This window comes from Haliotis rufescens, unplaced genomic scaffold, assembly GCF_023055435.1.
Source record: "Haliotis rufescens isolate VD_foot unplaced genomic scaffold, xgHalRufe1.0.p SCAF_26, whole genome shotgun sequence".
Classification (NCBI taxonomy): domain Eukaryota; kingdom Metazoa; phylum Mollusca; class Gastropoda; order Lepetellida; family Haliotidae; genus Haliotis; species Haliotis rufescens.
Window position 1 is genome coordinate 2,324,247 of NW_025963957.1, and position 27,117 is coordinate 2,351,363.

The 27,117-nt window shown below is 41.1% G+C and overlaps 1 protein-coding gene across 4 annotated transcripts; it reads left to right on the top strand.

The window, feature by feature from the left end:
* LOC124141431 (src substrate cortactin-like) lies at nucleotides 1-27,117 on the top strand. Of its 4 annotated transcripts, XM_046509439.2 has the most exons (16): nucleotides 1-74; nucleotides 3,822-3,905; nucleotides 4,394-4,467; nucleotides 5,089-5,218; nucleotides 6,023-6,133; nucleotides 7,093-7,147; nucleotides 7,929-8,039; nucleotides 13,520-13,630; nucleotides 14,080-14,190; nucleotides 15,220-15,330; nucleotides 15,869-16,035; nucleotides 16,974-17,040; nucleotides 18,074-18,222; nucleotides 19,553-19,853; nucleotides 20,675-20,730; nucleotides 20,887-27,117. In XM_046509439.2, exons 2-16 carry the CDS (start codon nucleotides 3,825-3,827, stop codon nucleotides 20,965-20,967), a joined length of 1,716 nt encoding a protein of 571 aa, XP_046365395.2. In that variant the 5' UTR covers nucleotides 1-74; nucleotides 3,822-3,824; the 3' UTR covers nucleotides 20,968-27,117. The 4 variants fall into 4 exon arrangements, with proteins under 4 accessions (XP_046365395.2, XP_046365397.2, XP_046365396.2 ...); XM_046509441.2 differs by lacking the exon at nucleotides 15,220-15,330; XM_046509440.2 differs by lacking the exon at nucleotides 13,520-13,630.

A 27,117-nucleotide genomic window follows, 5' to 3' on the forward strand; every position in this document is an offset into this window, starting at 1 on the left:
TCACGTGATTAACCCGGAAGTTAAATCAAGGGGAGGAGGAAGTGCACGGAGAGGGTTAACGCATTGCCTTATCGGTATTTAAACTTCACGTTATTTCTTAACACCTTCTGATTGTTTACTATATATGTGGTTATGAACACGTACTTCGTTGTCACTGTTTAATTAATTGTAAGATTTGTTTTTAATCTTGATAGTTGTTCTGGACTTGTGATTGTGTTATGGTGTATATGAGGAAGCCTGGCCCGACTCACTATTCTGACACTTCCACTGCTCATACGCCGATTTTTGCACATGAATCATTATCAGGATAACAGCGCAGTATCATTTGCGGAAGAAGGAAATTGTTTAACAAAAATGAAATTGTGATATACATTGGAATGATTGCTGTTCCAAAAGTCCAATCAGTTCCTTTATATTGCCTTAAACGTATGTGGACTGTGTGATTTACAGCGCACCTCTTCATCGCCGATTAGCTATTTGTTTTCAAGAAGCAGTATATATTTATAGCTTCTTTATTCATGTTAGTCACCTTCCTCCAAATATGTATACTTTATTTTGTCCAATGAGGCAACAAAATGGATTTTACGGTCAGGCCCAGTGACTTGATGGATGGCATGTCATCATGCCCTGATAGCAGGAGGCATTGCTCATTATATTAATCACTGTTTTGCCTTTTCCGGGATTTAATTATTTATGGGCCACCGTCATATAGCTGTGATAATGGTGGCATTAAAAGTTCAAGCAAGCAAACACTGTATTGCAGCAAATTGTATCATTACAATGGTCACAGCCCTAGTTCCATGAAAAAATATGGAGCAAAGCCCAGGGACCCACCCCTTTTTTAAACATACTGAAAGTGTAACTACAGTAAACTACAGTTGTAATGAACTTAAAGGGACCACTAATTTTAGTTTGTAATAACCGTAGTTCGTTATAAGCATAGATTCTATATACAGCATTTATACAACAAATGGTCGGGACTAAAAACTAAGTTTGTTATATCGGTCAGTTCGTTATAAGCGTGTTCGTTATAAACAGTCTTGAGAATAAGAATCAAATGATGATCAAGTTAGAAATGTTTAAAAAGTTATCCTTGAATCTTACCTGTTTTTAATGACTTGTTTGTCCTTAAAACATGCAGTATATGTTGTTAGGTTTCACATGTGAATACTGTTACAAGGAAGTTAAACTAAAACAAGAGTCATGTTCATTACAATCATGACAATAGTTACATACACGGGGATATGCTTTTATTGGATATTTTTCTGTTACAATATTTAAACATGTTAAACTAGGAAAAGGCATACCCCTGAACTATTCATTGTTCAACTATTCATACCCTTGAAGTATTTCCTTGTGGATATGTTTACTCAGTGATCGTGGCCAGTGTTTATCATGTTTAGACACTTTGACTTTAGATTATGTTAGACTTGAAAAACTAGCCAGTGTCGAGAGTCTTTAGCCAAAGTTTACATGCATCACATTGATCATGTTATGACTATAGCACGCATCACTGATGTATAGACACTGCAACCCCATTAAACATGTTGAATAAAATATTAAAATTTGTGTGTCATGTAGTATGCATTTATGTAAACAACACAAAAAATTATGTCCTTTAGAATTTTGGAGATGCAATCCTGCATACAAAATAGACAAATGAAATGATGAATAACTTAAGATTAAGAAAAATGTTGCTTCTTTGGCTTTATGCATGGGAATGACTTCATTAATCAAACTGCCTGTGTAACAGCTGATACAATGTATATGACTAAATGATTTCAAGTATATGATTCTTGTATCATAGCATCCAGATTTATTTGGCCTAGTGAGAGTGTTTGCGCACGCACACGCACACACACACACACACACACATGAAAGTTATCTCCCTTGGTTTTTCTGCTATCGTAAAACCAGAACAAAACAAGATGAGAAGCAAACTTTCCCCCTGTGATATTGACTACTTGATGTCATACAGCTTTCCTACAACAAAACAACACACACCATGCTGTCTGGTGTGTTCTTGTTTGACTTGACTTTGGCACCACACACTTTGCCATGATTGCCGCTCTCTTAATACATGTTTTCGTGTGCTTTCCCACTTGTGCACCACAAAACAGCTTGAAACATCATTCTTTAAGATTTAATGTTCTTCCAAACATGGAGAATCAACAATAAATATTGAATATTATGAAAACATAATTTTGCATGTGTTGGTTTAAGTTTTAATTGAGGAACTATTTTGTGCACTTGCTGTCGATCACTGTAGAGACTGAGAATGTGACTTGACCAGCTGTTGACAAATTTTCGAAAAGGGAGCATTTTAGCATCAAATATGATAAATTTACTATTTCATGCTTTTTGACAAATACGATGTATATCTCATCGAGTGAAGTTTGACAAACATATTTTCACGAGTAACATGTGACAACATCGTGCTCAAGATGTACTAGGGGCCGCAGGTTGCCTAGTCATCTGACATGCCTAAAGTGTAGCAGTTTGCTGTTCAGAGTTGTCTCTCTTTATTGTGCCAGATTGTTCATGATTATGACCTTTGGGCTTTCAGTACCAGTTAGCTGACATTCCCTGTATCACAGAAATATTGTTCCATGCTAGATCAGTGGGAGTGGGTGGTCCAGTTGTCTAGAACACTGCAATTTGCTGTTCAGCGTTGTCTCCCTTTATTGTGCCAGATTGTTCATGATTATGACCTTTGGGCTTTCAGTACCAGTTAGCTGACATTCCCTGTATCACAGAAATATTGTTCCATGCTAGATCGGTGGGAGTGGGTGGTCCAGTTGTCTAGAACACTGCAATTTGCTGTTCAGAGTTGTGTCCCTTTATTGTGCCAGATTGTTCATGATTATGACCTTTGGGCTTTCAGTACCAGTTAGCTGACATTCCCTGTATCACAGAAATATTGTTCCATGCTAGATCAGTGGGAGTGGGTGGTCCAGTTGTTTAGTACACTGCAATTTGTTGTTCAGCGTTGTCTCTCTTTATCGTGCCAGATTGTTCATGATTATGACCTTTGGGCTTTCAGCACCAGTTAGCTGACATTCCCTGTATCACAGAAATACTGTTCCATGCTAGATCAGTGGGAGTGGGTGGTCCAGTTGTTTAGTACACTGCAATTTGCTGTTCAGCGTTGTCTCTCTTTATTGTGCCAGATTGTTCATGATTATGACCTTTGGGCTTTCAGCACCAGTTAGCTGACATTCCCTGTATCACAGAAATACTGTTCCATGCTAGATCAGTGGGAGTGGGTGGTCCAGTTGTCAAGTACACTGCAATTTGCTGTTCAGAGTTGTCTCTCTTTATCGTGCCAGATTGTTCATGATTATGACCTTTGGGCTTTCAGCACCAGTTAGCTAACATTCTCTGTATCACAGAAATACTGTTCCATGCTAGATCAGTGGGAGTGGGTGGTCCAGTTGTTTAGTACACTGCAATTTGCTGTTCAGCGTTGTCTCTCTTTATCATGCCAGATTGTTCATGATTATGACCTTTGGGCTTTCAGCACCAGTTAGCTGACATTCCCTGTATCACAGAAATACTGTTCCATGCTAGATCAGTGGGAGTGGGTGGTCCAGTTGTCAAGTACACTGCAGTTTGCTGTTCAGAGTTGTGTCCCTTAGGACTAGGACTGCCTGATATGGGGACGGAGTGGGCAAGCGATAAAAAGCTTAACAGTATTCCAAGGCAACACAGAGATTTTGTAACTTGTTCAAGCAGAAGCACAGGATTATGGGCTTTGTGAGACTAGATCAAGGGCACACCGAGTGTGTTGTGTACTGATGTCCTGATTGTGATGTTGGCAGATCATGTGGAAGGCTTCAGCTGGGAAAAATGTGCAAGCCCCAGTGGCAGACGATGATGACTGGGAGACTGACCCCGACTTTGTGGTGAGTTGTTGTGATTGATACCAAGTATTAATGATAGACCCCGATGTTGTGAGTTATTGTGGTTGATACTACATATTAATGATAGACCACAACTTTGTGGTGAGTTGTTATGATTGATACCAAGCATTTATGATAGACTCCGACGTTGTGGTGAGTTATTGTTATTGATACCAAGTATAAATGATTGATCCAGAAGATGAGGTAAGTTATTCCGAATAATATCTAGTATTAATGGTAAATCTGGAGGTTGTGGTGAGAAATTGTTATGCTGAGTCCATACTTTGTGATAAGTTATTGTGTCAATATTTCACTAAATGGAAATAGCAGCACAACTTGTTATAGTGAGATAATGTTTGACAGTCATTCTTTGCCAACTACAGAAAGCTGGGGCACTTTCACAAGTCACATGACTTCTGTATTATTCAGTAACCATGGCAACAGGAATGCCAAAATTCTATACATGCAATTCCTCTTCATTTTGTCCCCAGAATGATGTGAGTGAGCAGGAGCAGCGATGGGGGGCCAAGACGGTGGAGGGGTCGGGGCACCAGGAGTCCCTGGAGTGAGTAGTCAGTTGGAACACAAATGAAAGCGTGTGCTGTGTTGGAAAGTTAAACAGAATTTGAACCTCAAATACCTTGTTGGCTTTTCACCAAGTTCACAGAGTAAAACATTTCGTGATTGTGTTGACCATCATGCCCCAATCTTTAGATAAATGGCACTTGACATGGCAACAGGAATATCGCAACCATCATACGTTGTATTTGATCTTGTTTTATTGATGATGATGATGATGATGATGATGGCGATGATGATGGCACTTGCCATGACAACAGGAATATCGCAACATATACTTTACATTAGATGTTTTGATGATGATGATGATGATGACAATAATGATGATAATTGATTTATATACAATATAGCACCTAGTTTCCATGGTAACATGGTCAATGGCACTCACAATATATGCTTCATATACACAAAACAGATGATGTACAGAATAGGTACACACTGACAATGCTGGAGATCGTGGATCGCTACGATCTCACATGAGCTTCCAGAGAAACATAATTATATAATATTCTGGGAAAAAAACAACATTTCCTTTGTAACCACGTTATAATGTTGAAAAAGATAGACAGTACCTCCATCCCTGTATAGACACTGCTGTCTCCTTCAGCTTGAAGAAACTGCGACAGGAGGTACAGAATGATGACAAGACTACAAAGAAGGCGGAGTTCGAGAAGGGGCCGAAGGCGTCATATGGTTATGGTGGGACATTTGGAGTCCAGGAAGACAGGATGGACAAGGTATGCTGGGAAATTTGTGTCTTGTCTGAGGCTGGAAATGAAAAGAGCAGAATTTGCCCTCGACAAACATTGTGGGTGTACTGTAAACCTTGAAATTGACGCGAGCATGAACTAAATGCGAATGTCTTTGTTCGCATTAATGAAACTTGAACCCATACAGCGTCATGATGTGTCGATAGTGGTGTTTGTTAAGATCTCCATGGTAGAATGCTTATGTAGTTTGTGATGTCTCGGTGACATTAATAAAGAGGACTAGTCCTGGGCACTGTAACTTCCTGTGGTTGCATCTCTTAACAATGCCAGGATCTACTGTCTGGTACGATTCCCAGATTCACCACATTATGATGCTGTAGAACTTCACCCATTCTTTTAGGGATTTCTCTAGGTTGCCAAACGAAGTGCTCCTGTCAGGCACATTGTGAAGAAACAAGCTTTTAGTTTTTAAAGTCAGAGGTATTTTAACATAGTATTAACATTCTATTGAATGCAATAATGTAAGACTATGCCTGAAAGCCTCTCCCACTTTATTGGTGGTCCTGTGTAACACAAATCACCTCCAAAAAGCCATAACCTTAGTCATGACTGGGAAATTTATGATTCCAATTTGGGAATTGTTACTGACATTTGTGGCAGACAAATTGGGCCTGTGAGGTCTAGATAAATACCTCACTTTGCCATAGTGGTATACAGACTATGCCACTTTGAGCTTACCTCACACATTATTGTTGAAAGCAGAATTAAATCCCAACTCAGTCAGTCCCCAAAACTGTGTTCATTAACATTTTGTGTTTATTTCATTTTTAGTCTGCTGTCGGCCATGACTACCAGGAGAAGCTGTCCAAGCATGCCAGCCAGACCGACGCTGCCAAGGGCTTCGGCGGCAAGTACGGTGTCCAGACAGACAGGAAGGACCAGGTGTGGACAGATGCTGGTGATCTGTGTCACCATCACATGTTGAGCAAGAGTAGATTGTCTCAATGATGTTTAAACAAAATACATTAAACGTTGGGCCCGGCTGATTTGATTACTTACTCTACAGATGCCTGATAGTATAAAGGAAAACAATAATAATCATTAAACCATAAAATCAATTAATTCTGGGTTAGAATTGATCCCCAATGTCCTATGCTGTAAGAGGTGGCCAAATTGATCATGATGTCAGGCTCAGTGACTTGTTGATGTGTGTCTTCATACCCCAACAGCGTGGATCGTGGCTCATAATGTCGATCACTAGATTGTCTGGTCCAGACTTGATTATTTACAGGCCACCATCATATAGCTGGAATGGTGTTGAGTGTGGCATTAAAAACTTGCACACATCACTTATGAGTATGGTGTTATTATACCCAACATTATGGCCTGTGAATATTTATATAGAGCATCTTCCGGGAGCGTGGAATGTCGGTGGTTTCGTACCCCCCTCCCTCCTAGCGTCATACCAAAAAACGTTAATAGATGGTACTTGTAACTTGTTGTTACCCTGCCTGGCAATCAGCGTTAAGAATGTTAAACAAGGACTGAGAGTCAGTACACTGTATCTGAGCGTTGTCTCCATGTTGAACTGTGGCATGGTATCACAGAGGGCCAGCTATAAAATCATCTTTAGTCCGGTCTTGTACTAGCAGCAGCACCCCCTCCTGTCCTCCTCCTCTTCCCCCGCCCCAGCAACCCCCACACACATGCTTGTACTTGGCTATATAAGTGCGATGATCTTGAATGCGCCATTACCCCCCATTTCCCCTCCCCCCAGTACCTAATGTGTCGGTGTTGTGTTGCAGTTGGCAGTGGGGTACCCCCCCACACACACACACACACACTTACATGTATGTGCTATGCCCCTCCCCCAGTACTAATGTGTCAGTGTTGTGTTCCAGTCGGCAATGGGATATGACTATGAGGGTAAAACAGAGAAACACGCTTCAGCAAAAGGTAGGTGTCATTTGTGTCTTGACGGTTCAGTGAAAATACAAACCCTGATCTACCTTATCACCATGCTCCCCTCCTACTTACAACTAACCAATGAAAACTGAGTCATCAGGACTGACTTCATATTCGTTTGAGAGTCGTGTAACTCCAAGATATTCTTAACAAGACATGGTCATCAACATGCTGTGGACTGATACATGTTCCTATAAAAAATGAAAAGATTCTTGCATGATGAAAAGCTCTACCTAGCAATCCTCACCCTAACTTTGTCATCCTTTCAACTCTGCACATACTTGTTAGCAGAAATATTATGTTGTGGTTGGGTGTGGTGGAATGGATTGGTGGTTAACTTGTTCACTCAAGCTTTAGGCCCAAGTTTAGTTCCCACATTCGTACAATGTTTAAGGCTTAAGGCTTATATGGGTCATGGATGTCCCAGTCGTGTGACGTGCCGATTATTGCTGTGCGGATTTGAGTCCTTATTAGTGCCAGAAACCTTTGATTGTGTGCTCGAAATCCCAGTTTCACCTCATTTGCATATTTATCAAATCGTAATACAAAGTGTATTGGGCTGTCCATCATATGATATGAATGGTTCAATGTATGGTCTAGATTTGATGATGTAAGGTCTATATAGTCATGCTTGCTCACTCACTCACTCACTCACTCACGTTTCAGATCACTCAACGATCACACTATATTAGTCATTGTTTCACATGGGCATGTTTCAGATCACACAACAGTCACACAAAATTAGTCATTGTCTCACATGGGCATGTTTCAGATCACTCTAAAGGGTTCGGAGGGAAGTTTGGTGTGCAGAAGGAGAACATGGACAAGTCAGCTGTGGGCTGGGACCACAAGGAGAAGCTGGGGAAACACGAGTCACAGACAGGTAAGACTGGATCATTGTGACTTGAGCCGAAACGATTCCAGAAAATCAGTTGAAAAGATGGGAGTGATAATTACTTAAAGCCTATCTGCATGTTGGCCGCTTTTTGTGACATATATGTGAAAAGATAAAAAATATCAGTACTACATGTAATACTTGATGATTGATAACTGGGTTGCAGATAGGAAACTGACTTTATGATGTAGGAGGCAACAGTTTAGTTGAGTTGCAACTTCTCTTCAACAAGTATCATTTGGGTTTTCAGTTTTGGAAATCTACTTTGATGTTTGACCCGGCTATGGTCTTTGATCCTACATACCACCTTGTGTCTAGAATTGCCTCATGTTCATCTCAGACATCTGAGTTTATGAATTTTTAGAAATAATTATGGTTCCATCAATGATGTCACAGCCATCATAGCCATAGCAACCATATTGAAAATGTCATGTCATGACTGAATAACTCTTGTAATATGAAAGACTCAGGTGTTTCCCAACTGTTATGTTTCCTTATCCAGACTCATACTAATTGCTTATCTCATCTCCTTCCGAAAAGGTAGTGGAAACTCCTGTGCTGTGTACCCAAGAAAAGAGAAAACCATCTCACCCACCAAACGAATCCATTAGCTGCGTAGCCGCATCGCAAGCACGTGATAAAGCGGGTTTACTCGCCACTCTCTCAATATCAATTTCTTCTTCACATGACGACAGATCCTTTGTGGTCATAGATGAGATGGATGCTGAGAACCCTTCCTCGCAGATGTCAAAGAAGTCTTTTGCTGCGTCCTTAATATCAGGCGATGAGAAGCAGACGAAGGGGAAGAAACAGTCATTGATGAGGAAGTCATGTTGAAGGATGGCTGCACAAAGGTCCCCTCCTTCACAAAGCCCACATCATTACCCCTAGTGGGGTCTACGAAGGCCAAGTGGCAGAAACATGCTTCCTGCACGCAGCTGCCGACATCCACACAGCTCCCGTTGCTAGTGAACCTTTCACAGGTTTCACGCATGCAGTCCTGCACACAGGACCGGGCCTTCGCGCAGCCTCAGACCTTCTCTCAACCCCTACCAATCACACGACCAACAGGGTTCACGCAGGCTGCAGCTTTTACACAGGTGCAGTAGTTGGCGCAGCCTCCTATGTTCACGCAACCTGCCTTTTATCAGCAACCTGCAAAGTACCATGCCTCTTTCATCCAATGACTTAGTAGATAATGATACTCAGCAAGTGATCCTTGCTATGCAGCAACAACACCCACTCAACAAACCACCTACGCCGTCTACCGCATCTACTCCGATCTCTGACAACGTGCCTAACACTTCTCACCGTTCTCAACTTCTGCTATGGCTCCAAGCACTCACACCTCCTTCCTTTTACAGGAGAAGGATGTGTTTCAGCCTTCTTTTACTGATGCATCCTCACTGCTTCTAATCCTTGTATCTATGACAACCAGGAGTTGCTGATGCATCCTCACTTCTTTTATACCTTGTATCTATGACGACCAGGAGTTGCTGATGCATCCTTACTTCTTCTATCCCTTGTATCCATGACAACCAGGAGTTGCTGATGCATCCTCACTTCTTCTACACCTTGTATCTATGACAACCAGGAGTTGCTGATGCATCCTCACTTCTTCTATCCCTTGTATCCATGACAACCAGGAGTTGCTGATGCATCCTTACTTTTTCTATACCTTGTATCTACGATGACCAGGAGTTGCTGATGCATCCTCACTTCTTCTATACCTTGTATCTATGACAACCAGGAATTGCTGATGCATCCTCACTTCTTCTTTACCTTGTATCCATGACAACCAGGAGTTGCTGATGCATCCTCACTTTTTCTATACCTTGTATCTATGATGACCAGGAGTTGCTGATGCATCCTCACTTCTTTTATACCTTGTATCTATGACGACCAGGAGTTGCTGATGCATCCTCATTTCTTCTATACCTTGTATCTATGACAACCAGGAATTGCTGATGCATCCTCATTTCTTCTATACCTTGTATCTATGACAACCAGGAGTTGCTGATGCATCCTCACTTCTTTTATACCTTGTATCCATGACAACCAGGAGTTGCTGATGCATCCTCACTTCTTCTATACCTTGTATCCATGACTACCAGGAGTTGGGACATTCTCGAGGACACATTCATCACTAACATTCTGAAGAAAGGCTACAGACTGTTGGTACCTTCTGCACCCCCTCTTTCCCTCAATATGGCCATATGACAAGGTGGTTGCCCATTAGTTGATTCAACAATCAAATAAGGACTTTCATCTCCCCATTTCCAGACACTCTAGCTTGGGCTGTCGACACACTGGCAATATCGTCGGAAGGAGGCTTATGTGTTCCCCCTGCCCTCACTATTACCATCAGTCCTACAGGTCAGACACACAAAGGGCCTTCTACTGCTTTTGGTCGCACCTTCCTGGCCGGCGAGACCCTGGTTTCCAGACCTTATTGCCCTAGCGGGGAATCCGGAACTTAAACTTCCAACGTGGTCAAACCTACTTCTTCATCCTCACTCAGGACAAGTTCGTCCAAACCCAAACATCTTCGCGCTTCACGTATGGAGCACATCACAAACACCCTCTCCAGACGAGGATACTCAGCCAGAGCTGCTACAGCTGTCTCCACAGTTTTTCATGGAGCTACTAGAAATCTATATGATGACAAGTGGAAGAGTTTTGACCAATTTGTAAGAAGTAAAAGATTCTCAGCAGCTAAACCCACTTCACCTCAATTTGCAGAATTCCTCTGTCACCTCAGAGTTACCAAGAATCTCCATGGTTCAACACTGGGCACATGTCTAGCAGCCGTCTGCTCCGTTCTTACCATGTATAACGGTATCAAACTGACTAAAGTTCCTGAACTGATCGCTCTGCTCCGTTCTTACTGATGAGAAGGTCAACAAAAGATTTCAAAACTAGTCCTCAAGCATCTTACCAGTGACGCATACAAACGCTTGAAGAAACTGGATTTGAGCAGTTTGTTTTTACTGGCTGCCAGAATGTCAGAAATCAATGCCATAGATTTCAGCCGCACAAGATCCGACAATGGCGACAGCGCATCAGCCCATCTGGGTCTCCCCTGGTATTTTGTCGCCAAGAATCAACTGAGAGTTCATGGTCACTAAGTAATTCGGAACATGAGTTATGTCGATTGTGTCAAGATTATGACCTTTTTATATAGTATTCACGACCGTCCGTACGTCCGTCCGTACGTCCGTCCGTCCGTACGTCCCACCTGTTTGTTGCCGCGATATCTGAAGAACTAAACACTGGATTGTCTTCATATTTGGAACTATGGTGTATATACAGACTCCGCAGACACCAGTCGGTTTTGGTGACCTTGATCCCATTTTCAAGGTCACAGCAGACAAATCTGCTTTTGGAGTTGGAAAACGGTGTTGCCGCGATATCTGAAGAACTAAACACTGGATTGTCTTCATATTTGGAACTATGGTGTATATACAGACTCCGCAGACACCAGTCGGTTTTGGTGACCTTGATCCCATTTTCAAGGTCACAGCAGACAAATCTGCTTTTGGAGTTGGAAAACAGTGTTGCCGCGATATCTCAAGAACTAAACACTGGATTGTCTTCATATTTGGAACTATGGTGTATATACAGACTCCGCAGACACCAGTCGGTTTTGGTGACCTTGATCACATTTTCAAGGTCACAGCAGACAAATCTGCTTTTAGAGTTGGAAAACAGTGTTGCCGCGATATCTCAAGAACTAAACACTGGATTGTCTTCATATTTGGAACTATTGTGTATATACAGACTCCGCAGACACCAGTCAGTTTTGGTGACCTTGACCCCATTTTAAAGGTCACAGCAGGCATATCTGCTTTTGGAGTTGGAAAACAGTGTTGCCGCGATATCTCAAGAACTAAACACTGGATTGTCTTCATATTTGGAACTATGGTGTATATACAGACTCCGCAGACACCAGTCGGTTTTGGTGACCTTGATCCCATTTTCAAGGTCACAGCAGACAAATCTGCTTTTAGAGTTGGAAAACGGTGTTGCCGCGATATCTCAAGAACTAAACACTGGATTGTCTTCATATTTGGAACTATGGTGTATATACAGACACCGCAGACACCAGTCGGTTTTGGTGACCTTGACCCCATTTTCAAGGTCACAGCAGGCAAATCTGCTTTTGGAGTTGGAAAACGGTGTTGCCGCGATATCTCAAGAACTAAACACTGGATTGTCTTCATATTTGGAACTATGGTGTATATACAGACTCCGCAGACACCAGTCGGTTTTGGTGACCTTGATCCCATTTTCAAGGTCACAGCAGGCAAATCTGCTTTTGGAGTTGGAAAACAGTGTTGCCGCGATATCTCAAGAACTAAACCTCTCGATTGTCTTCATATTTGGAACTATGGTGTATATACAGACACCGCAGACACCAGTCGGTTTTGGTGACCTTGACCCCATTTTCAAGGTCACAGCAGGCAAATCTGCTTTTGGAGTTAGAAAACGGTGTTGCCGCGATATCTCAAGAACTAAACACTGGATTGTCTTCATATTTGGAACTATCGTGTATATACAGACACCGCATACACCTGTCAGATTTGGTGACCTTGACCCCATTTTCAAGGTCACAGCAGGCAAATCTGTTTTTGGAGTTGGAAAACGGTGTTGCCACAATATCTCAAGAACTAATCGCTGGATTATCTTCATATTTGGTACTATGGTGTATATGGCGGGGGATATTTCGTCACTCTGTGACAAATGCTTGTCTTAATAAAGAATCGTTCTAAGTAAGCTGTTATATAATTCAATAAGCACTTAAAAATCCACGAAATCTCTTGATTTTCTCCTACTGTCACAAGTACAGAGGTGGTGGCCCACTACAGATTGATGTATAAGAAGTAAGAAGACATTCCCATGGGGTTAATTGAACAGATCTGAATCCTGCACACGGTGGATCCCACCACCAACCGTGAGATTCAAGCAATTAGTATGACTTCTTTGACAGGCATTTAGAAGTTGGAGTACTAAGTATTAGTAAGGATGAGAATTTATGGATGAACAACTTCTTTATTACAATGAAGAGCGACGTTTCGGTGTAGGTTCTAACACCGTTATCAAGCAAGTGATTAACTGGTGTGTTTGGGTGAGATGTTTTTGTTTGTTCTTTGGAACACCACAGGATTTTCTACTTCCTTTACGGGATGAGATGAGATAAGCAGTATGAGTCAGGATAAGTATAAATGATATTTTCACCCTAAGAATATATTTTTGGTAGTATATGAGATATTGATACTACTTTGTTTGTAAGTTATTATTGCATATGCTTGTTTACCACTTTTATTATGAGTATCATTATCTGATGTTGACAATATCCACGACAGGTTTAGGAGAGCTGCAGAGATTTGTGGCTGGAACATTTCCTCCTGTTGATATCTGGTTGAAGGAGAAGTTGTAGTTGTCTTAACTATTATTTGTACATTCAGATTACTCCCAGGGTTTTGGGGGCAAGTTTGGAATCCAGAAGGATCGGCAGGACAAGTCGGCCGTGGGATATGAACACAGAGAGAAGGTGGAGAAACATGCCTCACAGACAGGTGAGACTAGCGGGGAATCTCCTAGCAGGTGATGTCTCAGTTCAGTGTGATGTTGACACCATTAACTGAGTTCCACCCTGTCGAAAGTTAGGGGTAGATTTGTTAACCAGTATCCCATGCTTTCCTTCCTCGGCAAAATAAGTTCTCCGTGTCCCATGTTTGCCCTAAGAACTGTCAACTAGAAGGAACAGGTGGCCTCTGTGATTTGCTCATTGTTTGTCATCATGTCCTGATGGGTTGATGCTCACTCTATCATCCACTAGTTTGCCTTGCTCAGATTCCCAGTATTTCTTAATTGCTTCCTTGTACAACAAACAATACTCTCACTCCCACGTTTCAGATCACACAACGCTCACACTAGATTATAGTGTAATATTGCTAACCGTAGACCTCAGTAGCATTTACTAATTCAGTCATCGTCTCTCATCATGCTCATGGGCATGTTTCAGATCACTCTAAAGGGTTCGGAGGGAAGTTTGGTGTGCAGAAGGAGAACATGGACAAGTCGGCCGTGGGCTGGGACCACAAGGAGAAGCTAGGAAAACACGAGTCACAGACAGGTAGGTCAACATGGGCTGTAACTAGATTGGAATAATACAATGATGACACAACGATATCTGGTGTCAATGTCGTCTTTTCTGTTTCACTCAACTCAACTTACAGCGCCACTCTGATCAAGACTTACATCTAATGGCCCTTCCCCTGAAAAGTTATCCTTGCAACACAATCACTCTCTGGGCGCTGCCATCTTGAATGGAATCTCATTATATATACAAACTAACATAAACATGTACACACATAAACACACTTTGTAGCAATTTGATATTTTTCTACATAAATGGTGGCACAGAGATGTGTGTACAGCACACAGCACACAGGTCACACAGGTCACACATCTGGGGTGGTTAAACAACATTGGTCGGGGGGCAGTAGGTGTATCACATGTGGTGTCTCCTTAGGCAAGTGACTTTGTTCACCCAGCAGTGAATGGGCACCTGGGAGGATGTGACCATTATCCTTCCAGCACCTCACTGCCAGATTGGGGCGTAGAATCAATTGAGTGCAGACTAATCCATTGACCAGGGTAATAATGTAGATCTAAAGCAGTTATAATTTGGAAAGTATGCTATGCAAATTCATTATTTGATTTAATTAAATATTGATGACTGTGGACTTAAGCAGCATCCACTCATTGTCTCGCAGGGGCATGTTTCAGATCAAACGACAGTCACACAAAATTAGTCACTATCGCATATATAGGCATGTTTAAGATCATGCGACAGCCACACTAAATTATTCATTGTCTCACAGGGGCATGTTTCAGATCACACGACAGCCACACTAAATTATTCATTTTCTCACAGGGGCATGTTTCAGATCACACGACAGTCACACAAAATTAGTCATTGTCTCACATGGGCATGTTCAAGATCACAAGACATTCACACTAAATTATTTATTGTCTCACTCACTCATGTTTCAGATCACAAGACAATGACACTAAATTAATCATTGTCTCACATGATGATGTTTCAGATCACAAGACAGCCACACTAAATTAATCATTGTCTCACATGGGCATGTTTCAGATCACTCTAAAGGGTTCGGAGGGAAGTTTGGTGTGCAGAAGGAGAACATGGACAAGTCGGCCGTGGGCTGGGACCACAAGGAAAAAGTGGAAAAACATGAGTCACAGACAGGTACTTGTTTCAGAGTTGACTTATTTATTACTTTCGGATTTGGCAAATAACAACAGATAAACTTTTGATGCATTGCAATTGTCTATCGCCTGATTGCAATACTTGGATGACTGGTTAAGATCAGTAGAAAACATATCGCCGAAACGCACCCCTGATCTGCACAATCACACCAGGGTGCGTTTGGGTAAGATATTTTCACTGTTCCCCGGGAACATGGCACAGCAAGTTTCCACTGCCTTTAGAAACAGGGAGAGGTAATCAACAGTATGAGTCTAATTACATTTTTCCCATTGCTCATCCATTTCAGCTTGTAAAGTAAGGAAATGTCAGGATGCAGATGACCGTTCTCCTGGAGTTGCCATGGAAATGCCAAGAATATCTTTGAAAGAGACAATGTATATAAAGACACTATGCAACATATTTTTGATGAAGCCTGCATTTATAGGGAAACATGCATGCAATGTTGAAAGGATAATAGTTATAATGATTTGCAAGTATTGATAGAATAATGATTATGATTACTATGACTTGCATGCAGATTATTCCAAAGGATTTGGTGGGAAGTTTGGGGTACAGAAAGACAGACAAGATAAGAACGCCGCCGGTTATGACAGCATCACAAAGCCAGAACTTCACTCTTCTCAGACAGACATGAAGAAAGGTTTCGGAGGCAAATTTGGTGTGGAAAAAGACAAGATGGACAAGGTAGGTTCTGCTACTTTAACAATTATTTTAAAATTCTCCCTTTAAATCTTACAGGGGTACAATGTCAAGCTGATTCATGGCTCTTAGCTTCCAAAGGGCATGACTGCCTCCGTGGTCTAGCGGTAGAGCGTCTGCCCGGTGAGCGGAAGGTTCATGGTGCGATCCCCGTCATACCAAAAGACGTTTAAAAATAGTACTTGTTGTTACCCTGTCTGGCGCTCGGCATTAAGAGGCTAAAACAAGGACTGTTTGGTTCGAGTCAGTAGTGGGGTATTCATGTTAAACTGCGGCATGGTATCTCAGTGGCATTAAACCCCATTTCACCTCAACACCAGAAAGGCATGGGTGCCACAGTCGTCAATTCACAGCCCCTTAGAGTTGTGCCCCTTAGACATGCCAGGAACCTATGATCATAAATTTAGTCCTGGTACTCTACTCGTGGGTTTCACCATGGTGGTGAAAAGCAATGCCTGCACCTGCATTTGGGTCCTTGGGGAGCCAGTCATCTATTTGCTCTGCAGACTTGTGTCCCTCAGGAATGCCTGTGATCATGGGCTTGATACCCCAGATTTTCCTGATCCTGTATTTCTAAGTTTGTCAGCACCATAGCTCCTGGGTTTCACCAGAATACTACATGACTGTAAAAGACAAGCAGGGTTTCCTCCCACATGAAGCTAACACACCATGATACAACTGAAATACTCTTCAAAGTGGTGCGTCAATCTATCATCAATATGATGACGTCAATAGTTGCCTTGATTGGCCGTCACACATCTCTATGCATCAAGCTGGATTTCTTTGTGAAACAATGAAAACAATTGTATGGCATTGTAAATGCCTTGGTTAACATTTTAAACTTTTGACTATATACAGGTCAGCTACTGTGCTGGGTGACCATAGTTATCCATTATTTATGCATTATGAATTTCTTATTTCAGAATGCGGGTACTTTTGAAGATATGCAAGGTGTTTCTTCCAGTTACACAAAAACAAGAGCTGATTCAAGTAAGTCGTTATCTTCAGGAGGCTTGTACAACATTGCTTTTTCGATATTGCTTGATCCAAATCTGTGCCATTAAGAAGTACTTATTGATTAATTGAGGGATGTTTGGGCTTGCTGCCTGCTACTTGTACAACACCCCCGTCTCCAGCAACCTGTGTGTATTGTACATCGCAACCTTATTGAATGGGTGGTCAGACTGGGTGACTTGGGTGATTGCACGTCGTTGTACCCCGTCAGCGTGGATCAATGCTTGCACTATCACTCCCTGGGTTGTATGCTCCAGACTTGTATAGAGCAACATGAAAATGTTCCATAATGTCAATAGTTGCCTTGGTGTTGGCTGTTGAGTGAATTCAACCATCACACTTCTCTATGCATCAAGATCTGAAGACCCCTCCGTGGAAGAGTGTCCGCCCGGAGAGCGGAAGGTCTATGGTTCGATCACTGGCCACGTCATACCAAAAGACGTTAAAAGATGGTACTTCTTGTTACCCTGTCTGGCGTTGGCATTAAGGACTTGTCGGCTCGGAGTCTGTATACTGTTAAACTGCGGCATGGTATCTCAGTGAGCTAGCACTATAAATCGGCATCAGTCGGGACTAGTACAAGCACGCACACGCAGACGCACGCACGCATACACACACACACACACACTTCGCTATATAAGTGCAATAATCTTTGAAGCGACATTAAACCAAATTTCACCTCACCTCACCTCACCTCACCTCACCTCACCTCACCTCATCCAAATCTCTCAAACATGCATCATACTTGTGAGGCTATGAATTTAAAAGACCAAACATCTTAAAACAGGTCTTCTCTATTCACCCTGCCATTAGTCCTATGTATTTTGGGTTTCAACCCCAGACTGCCCTAAAGCTCTGTCTGTGGATTCTCTAATGAGATCATCAGCTACAACCAACATCACTTGAGGCTTTTCTCTGACATTTTGCAAACATGCTGTGATGAAACAGAAAATGTTGAAAGCGGTTTTAAGCCAAACTGGTTGTTATCAGACGGCACTTGGTGTTTCAGGTTCTGAGGGTGCTAAGAATCTGAAGGCTCGGTTTGAGAACATGGCCAAGTCAGGGGAAGAGGAAGGCAAGAAGAGGGCGGAGGAGGAGAGGGCGAGGAGAGAGGCACGGGAAAAACGAGAACAGGAGGAACAGAAGAAACAGGTGGAGGTAGGTGCAGCGGAGTTACCTCCCTTTAGGTGAGACAAGTTTCATGAGGTTAGGTGAAATGGGGTTTAACATCGTGCTCAAGTTTATTGCACTCACATAGCAAAGTGCATGAACAGACTTTCATCTGTTTTGTTGTGCTAGCCCACGGATTTACCATATTTACACATTACACTGGCTCCGAGTAGACAAGTTTGTATTATCCCCTATTAATACCAAGCACCAGTCAGGGTAACATATTTTAAGGTCTTTTGGTACAGGCAACCTTAAACTCATGGGGCAGACACTCAATCCACCAGATCATGAATCCATTCAACCAGTTGCTCTGGTGAGAAATATATTTTTGGCTGATATTTGTTAAGTTGTTTGGCTAAATGCACCTTTATTGAAAGGACTACATACTTCTCCGAAAACTGCTAGTTTAAAAGAAGAATTGGATTGAACCCATGGTACCGTCTCCTTCAACTTGACCTGTAAAGATCCAGGGTAGAATAGGTCTTCTGCAACCCATGCTTGCCATTATTGATGATGGAAGGTCTATTAAGTCATGATCGCTTGCTTGCTCGCTTGCTTGCTTGCTCGCTCACTCACTCACTCACTCACTCACTCACTCACTCACTCACTCACTCACTCACTCACTCACTCACTCACTCACTCACTCACTCACTCACTCACTCACTCACTCACTCACTCACTCACTCACTCACTCACTCACTCACTCACTCACTCACTCACTCACTCACTCACTCACTCACTCACTCACTCACTCACTCACTCACTCACTCACTCACTCACTCACTCACTCACTCACTCACTCACTCACTCACTCACTCACTCACTCACTCACTCACTCACTCACTCACTCACTCACTCACTCACTCACTCACTCACTCACTCACTCACTCACTCACTCACTCACTCACTCACTCACTCACTCACTCACTCACTCACTCACTCACTCACTCACTCACTCACTCACTCACTCGACCCGTTAAGATCCGGGGTAGAATAGGTCTTCAGCAACCCATGCTTTCTGTAAAAGGTGACTATGCTTGTCGTAAGAGGCAACTAACAGGATCGAGTGGCCAGGGTCGCTGACTTGGTTGATGCATGTCATCATGTCCCAATTGCGTGGATCGATGCTCATGATGTCAATCACTGGATTGTCTGGTCCAGACTCGATTATTTACAGACCACCGTCATGTAGCTGGAATATTGCTGAGTGCGGCGTTAAACAACAAACAACCAACCACTTTTTATTCTGATCATCTTCACCTTGTTTGAAGGTTGGTTGAACTGTTCATAACCCTATAAAAGAATGTTGTCCTTCCAGGCTCGTCTGGAGAAGGAGAGGTGGCAGGAGGAAGAGAGGCCATCCACAGAACCTGAACCAGAGCCAGAGCCAGAACCTGCTGTACAGGAGCCGGAACCAGAACCGGAACCGGAGCAGGAACCGGAACAAGAAGATGTATACAGTAATACTGCTGACGACTTTGAGCCAGAAGATACGTACAACACGCCGGATGATGTTGCGCCGGCGGTGCAAGAGGAAGAGGAGAGTGTGTACAACGACACCGACACGGCCGGTGGAGACACAGGCATTACAGCTGTAGCTTTGTATGACTACCAGGCCGGTGAGTGTCCCAGATCAGTACACTGAAGGTGGATTACTATACACTGTACACTTCCCCTGTTGGGATTCCGTTCAAGTAGGGCTCGCAGTACCTCATGCTTGTCTAAGGGTTGAGTATGGAGTGGCTCTGTTACATGGCTGATGGCCTTTCATCGTACTGCGATGGTGTGGATTGTTGTTCACGCTTCCAGTCTCGGTTGTATCTGGATTAGATTAATTACAAGCAGCCGTGATGTTGGTGGAATACACAACTTTCACTCACTCACTCCATATAGTAGTTTGATTACACTACATGTCCCTGTACTTATCCTGGTTATCCTGGTTATCTTGGTTATCTTGGCAATAATGAGTATCTTGATTATCACGGGTATGGTGATCTTGGTTATTGTTATATTAGTTGTCATGGCTTTGGTTGTGTTGGTTACCATGGTTGTCTTGGTTGTGGTTTTGATTGTCATGGTTATGGTTATCCTGGTTGCCTTGCTTAGCATGGTTATTTTGTTTATAGTTATCTAGGTTGTCATGGTTATTGTGATCTTGGATGTTGTGGTTATCTTGGTTGTCATGGTTATGGTTGTCTTGGTTACCATGGTTACCATGGTTATCTTGTTATGGTTATGGTTATCTTGGTTGTCTTAGTTATCTTAGTTACCATAGTTATCTTGGTTGTCATGGTTATGGTTATCTTGGTTGTCATGGTTATCTTATTGATCATGGATGGGGTTGGGGTTTTATCATGGTCATATTGGGTATCATGGTTATCTTTGTAATTATAATAATAATGATGTTTTTACAGAAATCAATGTTTGTCGTGTTTTGTAGCTGATGAAGATGAACTGTCCTTTGATCCAGATGATATCATCACTAATATTGAAAAGGTAAGTAGTTTTTGTTCAGTGTATTTGTGTTCTACAGCTGCTTGAGTTTCACCCTAAGGCCTTAACTGAGATAACTGAAGTTCTTCATTGTTACCACTACTACATTTGTTCAATATTTGATGATATCAGGATAATGCAATAGAATGTTACTTTCAGATTGACGATGGATGGTGGCGAGGTGAATGCCATGGAAAGGCTGGCTTGTTTCCTGCCAACTATGTTGAAGAAAGGAAGTGATCTCCCTTTGTATAATGCTGAAATACTGAAAATGTTCTAATTCCTTGTTATGGTAGATAACGAAGGCGCTGCCCAACTCGAGCCGCAATTGCAATGAAAAGTATGATCAAGTATATGACAGTGTTATTATTTCAAATAATCAACAGTTATTTTCATATGCTTTTTACACAGTTTGATATCATGTTTATACACCATGGGGGGACTAGTGGTCTGGGGCATCATGATTCAATGGGCAGAGTTGCATCCCTTTGCCTTGCCAGGATGCAATGGTTTGTAACTGAAATAGTTCAAAGTGGTACTAAGCCTAACTCACTCACTTACTGTTTCACCATGACAACAAAATAAAACCATGAATGTGAACCCTAGGAAACAGTGGATGATTTGGCATCTCGTGATATTTTGACCTCATTAGCACCGCTTCATGACGTCAAAACATCAAGAATTTCATCATGACTTCTTGTTCTTGTGGAACATGTTGTCCATTCATTCATCATGTTACCTTTGACCACTGAAAAACATGATCTAAGCTTAACTTCCCTTCATGAACAAACAGATGTCATGATGGAAATTGTATTACACTTCTTCTGGTCAGATAATGAAGTCACGTCATACAGGATATTTAAATATCTCCCTTGCATTCTCATACATCATGAATTGTTACAAACTGCATGTTGAGTGGGTTGGTCAGGCTCGCTGACTTGGTTGATGCATGTCATCGATCCCAATTGCGTGGATCGATGCTCATGATATCAATCACTGGATTGTCTGGTCCAGACTCGATTATTAACAGACCGCCGTCATATAGCTGGAATATTGCTGAGTGCGGCGTTAAACAACAAACAAACAAAAAAAAGCATGTTGAGTGAGCTTGTGAATAAGAAACATCTACCTATGGAGCTGTTTAAATTCAAGTGTAAACTCAACTTTGATACTGTATATTTTGGTGGCTTTGTAACAACGATGGTCCATGATATCTGATGAAAGATCAGTCTCATCAGCTCTACATTTCTTGGTGTCGGTGACAAGGCTTTGATAAGAGTTCATAAGTCCTGTTCTGAGTCGAAAGTGTGATTGTTGAAATTAATGCATTTTCAGTATTAGTGTGAGTGCATGTTACCATGGTTACAGGGCTGTAACAATTCACCAAGTGATCTATGAATCGTATGATGCCACCATCATGTATCATCGTCTCCCAAGGTCTTGTTACGAACATAGCAGCAGAAAATACCATGTTGTGATGATCAGTCTCATTACAATCACATCTTTTGTTCCGATTTGATAATTCTCTGCATGAAGATCACACTTCTAAATTCTCGTTATTTGATTTCTGAATCTTGAAAATGAAGTTAAACGGCCACTTCTGAATGGAAATAATAAAAATGTCATTTTGTTGTTGCGGATGTTTTATAAATCCTGTCGTTTTTTTAGCACAATGGTATCTTCACCCAAAAGGGAGTCCCCTTGAAGAATTATTTGTGTTCTGTGTAGGTTTTCTTCTGTTAATGTCGACATTTGTGAATCAAGGTGGTAATGAAATGAAGCCATATTGTTTTTGAAAGCTGAATGCAGGCATATTTCATTTGGATAGGGCCGTCAAAGGAATTTCTGCGAATTTTAGTGAAGACAAATTTTTTTAAATCTGATGGCTTCCCCCATAAACACCCCAATTTATGGACCACGCTCTATTGAAAATAAGTTACAAGGAAAAGGAAAATATCCATTCTCCTCCCTGGGTAATGTACTGGAGCAAAAGATATCATCTTAATGAAGATCAATAAAGGATGCAATTTAAGCGGAGTATAACACCAGTGAATCTTATGTGTACCACTTGTGCATTATTTCACAATCATAGACCCGGATATAAATAATATTGTCCGGTTGTATTTTACAGCCCTGTTAACGTACTTAAGCAGTAGATGTTGTACCTGCTTTTTCCAGATAAGCATTCAGACGTGAAGCAAGGCACCGATATTCTGCTTCGTGCAGCCTGGTCATGTGACATGGTGCTAATGTCGGGGACACTGTTGCTTGTCATTATGCTGGTATCATTTCACTGGTATCATTTCACTGGTATCATTTCACTGATGATTGAGAGAACTGCAGTCTGGTCTGGTCTGGTGCTAATTTTCAGTCTACACATGGTTAATTGTCCTGTGTGGAACAGAGATGTTGTCTCCGTGTTATTGGTGAAGTGAGGTGAAATGGGGTTTAACGTTGCGTTCAAGATTATTGCACTTAAATAGCGATGTGCATGGGAATGCGTGTAGGTGTGTGTGTGTGTGTGTGTGTGTGTGTGTGTGTGTGTGTGTGTGTGTGTGTGTGTGTGTAGGTGTGTGTGTGTGTGGCTCCTTGTACTAGCCCTGACAAATGCTGGCTTCATAGTACTAGCCCCCTGAGATACCATGCTGCAGTTTTAACATGAATACCAAACTCAGACACAGTATACTGACTCCGAGCCAACCTGTCCTGATTTTATTCCCTTAATGCTGAGAGCCAGTGACGGTAATAACAATTACCATCTTTTAACATGTTTTGGTATGACATGGCCGGGGATCACACTTTCGTTTGGACTCACTATTCGCTAGACCATTCCATATATACAGGAGTCAATAACAGTTAATTAAAAACAGTGTGCTTTATAAATCTGAGTTTGCACACATGGCAGAGAGATATTTGTTATTTTGAATGACTTGATCAGTTTTGTTGGGGCAGCCAGCCCTCTTAAGACGAATTCGTTCCTGTTATGGCTATCTGTCTGCATTGTGGGACTTGAGACTCCGTTCAGATAAATCAATTATGATCCAAAAGATGTACAATTCGTGACAACTTTTATAAAGGTCACAGCAGTGATAATGAAATTGGGTCTTGAATCAACGTTGCTGGGACTGCCTGTTGACCAGAGTGTAGTTCCTCTTTAACTGTCATGTCATGCCATTCAACTGCAGTAGTTAGCAGTGCAGTTTAGGTTTTAAATTTTCATTTGGTGTATGACTGTATGATTATGGAATTTGAATGTATTGGGCATTATCCATACATTGTAAGGGTAGGTTTGGGTGCAGAGGCAGGTCCAGGATAGTTTAAAGGGTTACACATTGCCAAAGTCATGAAGAGAAGAAAGTGAGTCTGCTACTCCCAATAAGTTTTCAGTAGATTGTAACTTGTTAAGGCTAAAAAAATTTAGCTTTGGTTACATACTAGTTCGAACAAGCAAAAAAAAGAAAACACCACCCGCCCACACTATATTTTCAAAAGTCATTGCCTGAGAACCAGTTCTTTTATTTTCTTAAGCCTAATATATGGACCTTATATTATTATCAGCTGAGTGTATGTATAGGGGAATGTCCGAGTAACTCATCATTCATTTACAATAATGGAGCGGTGGCCCCACAGGGGCAGAGGCCCATTAATTTAAAGAAATGGAGAGTTACGAGGATATTCCCCTACTTAAAACACATCTCTGTTCTCACACTTTGACAAAACATTCTAAAGAGCTGTGTAGCATGCATTGTAGAGATCAGCTCGAGATGGACACAATCAACTGTCCATTCCTGAAAAATAATGCAGCGCTGAAACAATAGAATGACGTCACAGATGTGTTTTAATATTTGAAGTCAGCATTAAGTCAAACAATTGTAAAAGGGAGAATGTCTAGGTGTGGTCACACATTGCTGTAGTGTTGGATTCAAAGAAGACATCTGTTATTATCGTATCTGTATGACAGCACTGCAAAAAAAATAGAGTAACCATGAAAACATCTTGCGGAGAAATAGGTCTTTCATGTGTTCACTAGACACCTCTCACTGTGCGATAGCACTAAAACAGTAAGGTGTAGCTATGACTTCAATGCTTTCATAATGAAACCTTTTGAAATTTAAAGATACCGGTAGTCCTAATTGCATGATAAAGCAAAGTTTTCTTCATCATGTACCAGTGCACTTAATTTTAATGTGGATATTCAGAGTGTTCAAGTGAGGTTGACATGGAGATGTAGTTTAATCCTGTGTGATACTATTTGACCGATTTCCGAAAGATAATTCTTCAATGGCACCAGTTTTAGCCCCATATTCCCTGTCAGATTCAGAAAGAGAAAATATTTGTTCATTGAACTGATGCCTCTTACGATGCATATGTTTTGAATAAATGTTTAAAATGCTGTATTGTAGATTTACTTAAGTATTAATGTAATGTGTGACCGACATCAATATGAGCCGATCTTGCTGCCTGATATTTTGGTTATGAAAGCAACATGAACCAGCATACCAAATACGGTTTATTTTGTACTTCCATATATTTTCATTTACATGTATCCTAAATGTGAAAGCCTTTAATAAACACTCCACTTAGCATTGCTGTAATGTATTTATGTATATATACTGTCTCTTGATGTATTTACATGTACATGTATATGTATCAAAATGTTTATATGACGATTTTTATATTAATACAGTGAATGAAATGTATTCCAATCTCGTCATGTCCTTCGTAGGTTTTATATACAACTGTACAATGTAGATATTACGACCTGTATAACACTATCCAGGTAATAATTATGGAGTATTTCATTGAAAGTTGTCTGGGCCACAAGTCAGAACATCTCTGATTATGCAAACTACAAAATTTTGAAATTCTTTATTCATATATGTTTTGGCAGGTCCAATGTTTTAAATGTTATATCACACTTGTCAGAAATATTTTGTCAAAATTGTAGCTAAACTGTTGTCAACTTTTTAGATGATGTTTTTGTTTCTACTTATGGTTACTCATGGTTACATCTGTGATGATTGCTCTGATGATCATGGTCTATTTACTACTTTTAACATTTTGTTTCATTCTAGTATTTATCTGTTTGTTGTATCATTTCCCTATCAAAATAGTATAACTTTGTTCCCTGCGTATTAGCATTTTTGATTTCAGCATTTATCAGAATTATTAATCACCATAAGGGGTTGACCATTTGATATTCTGAGGTTGCCTGGAATTTAAAAAAATGATTATGAAATTTGTCCAGGTTTTACCCCCAAAACATTATTCACAGGATATTCTGAATGTTCTAATAAAATCTGTTGTGAGTCAAGACAATACTGTTTGGCTTCTCATTTCAGAGAATAAATCCAAGTTTTGACGTCAGGACTGATTAGGCCAGGCATATTTTTAGGATTATGGATTTTTCAGCCCGAAGTCCAGGGTTGCAGGAGGAAAAAAACAAGAAAAAGCCAGATGCATTTTTTTTTAATGCAGAATGCCTCTGGCATACTTTATGAACATATTCTGTGCTCAAAAGACCACCATTTGTGACGATAAAGCCCCTTGTAACATTAAAAATTCTACCACTTACAACACGGACAATTGTCAAGGGAGGCTATTCATGTTCGGCTTTGAGATCAACAAAAATTGATTATGTATCTCTTTACTAGTTTACAAGGGTAAATTCATGTTTCTTTTTTAAAAGGTGATGATAACAATTAAAATAACTGACTATGCGTCTATCGGCAGGGAAAACAATGGAAAATCTGATTTGATTTGATTTTTACATTAGAGTCTGCGGGTCCGTAATCCGAAAAATATAAAATGCCTGGCCTTAGATATATCCCAAACAATAGAAGACCCTTCTCAGAATACTAAATGGCCCGTACCTAATGGCCTTGAGCCCAGTTTTTGCTGTTGCTTCTCTATACAGGACAGATATTTGAACTGGATTGAAAAGCATTTGGTCATGCTCAGCTTCTGAATGTTTCAGCTGGTTTTGTAAATTAGTATGACAATGGATCTCTTGTATCAAGGCCACACATATTAAAGGCACAATCTTAATGAGACAATAAGAAGTATTGTACGTTTTCAGGCGCATATCACCAAATCAAGGTTATAGAGGGAGATAACTGCTACAGGAAGTCTTCTTTGTTTATAAAAAGTATGGGCTGGATTTATTCTGCGCTTTTGAGCCCCCAAGCTTCTTTCACTATGCAATTGCTGTGGCAGTTCACTTTCCAAGTTGATGAAGTTGTTTGTCTTAAAGAGTTGTCTCCCCTTTTTGCACTTCCTCATCAATCAAGGTATATTGGAACTGTAAGATTCTGGAGGGGAGTGAAAGCTTTATGGTTGATTGGGCACATTGAACAAATTATATGATAAAATAAAAAATATTTTGTCTTT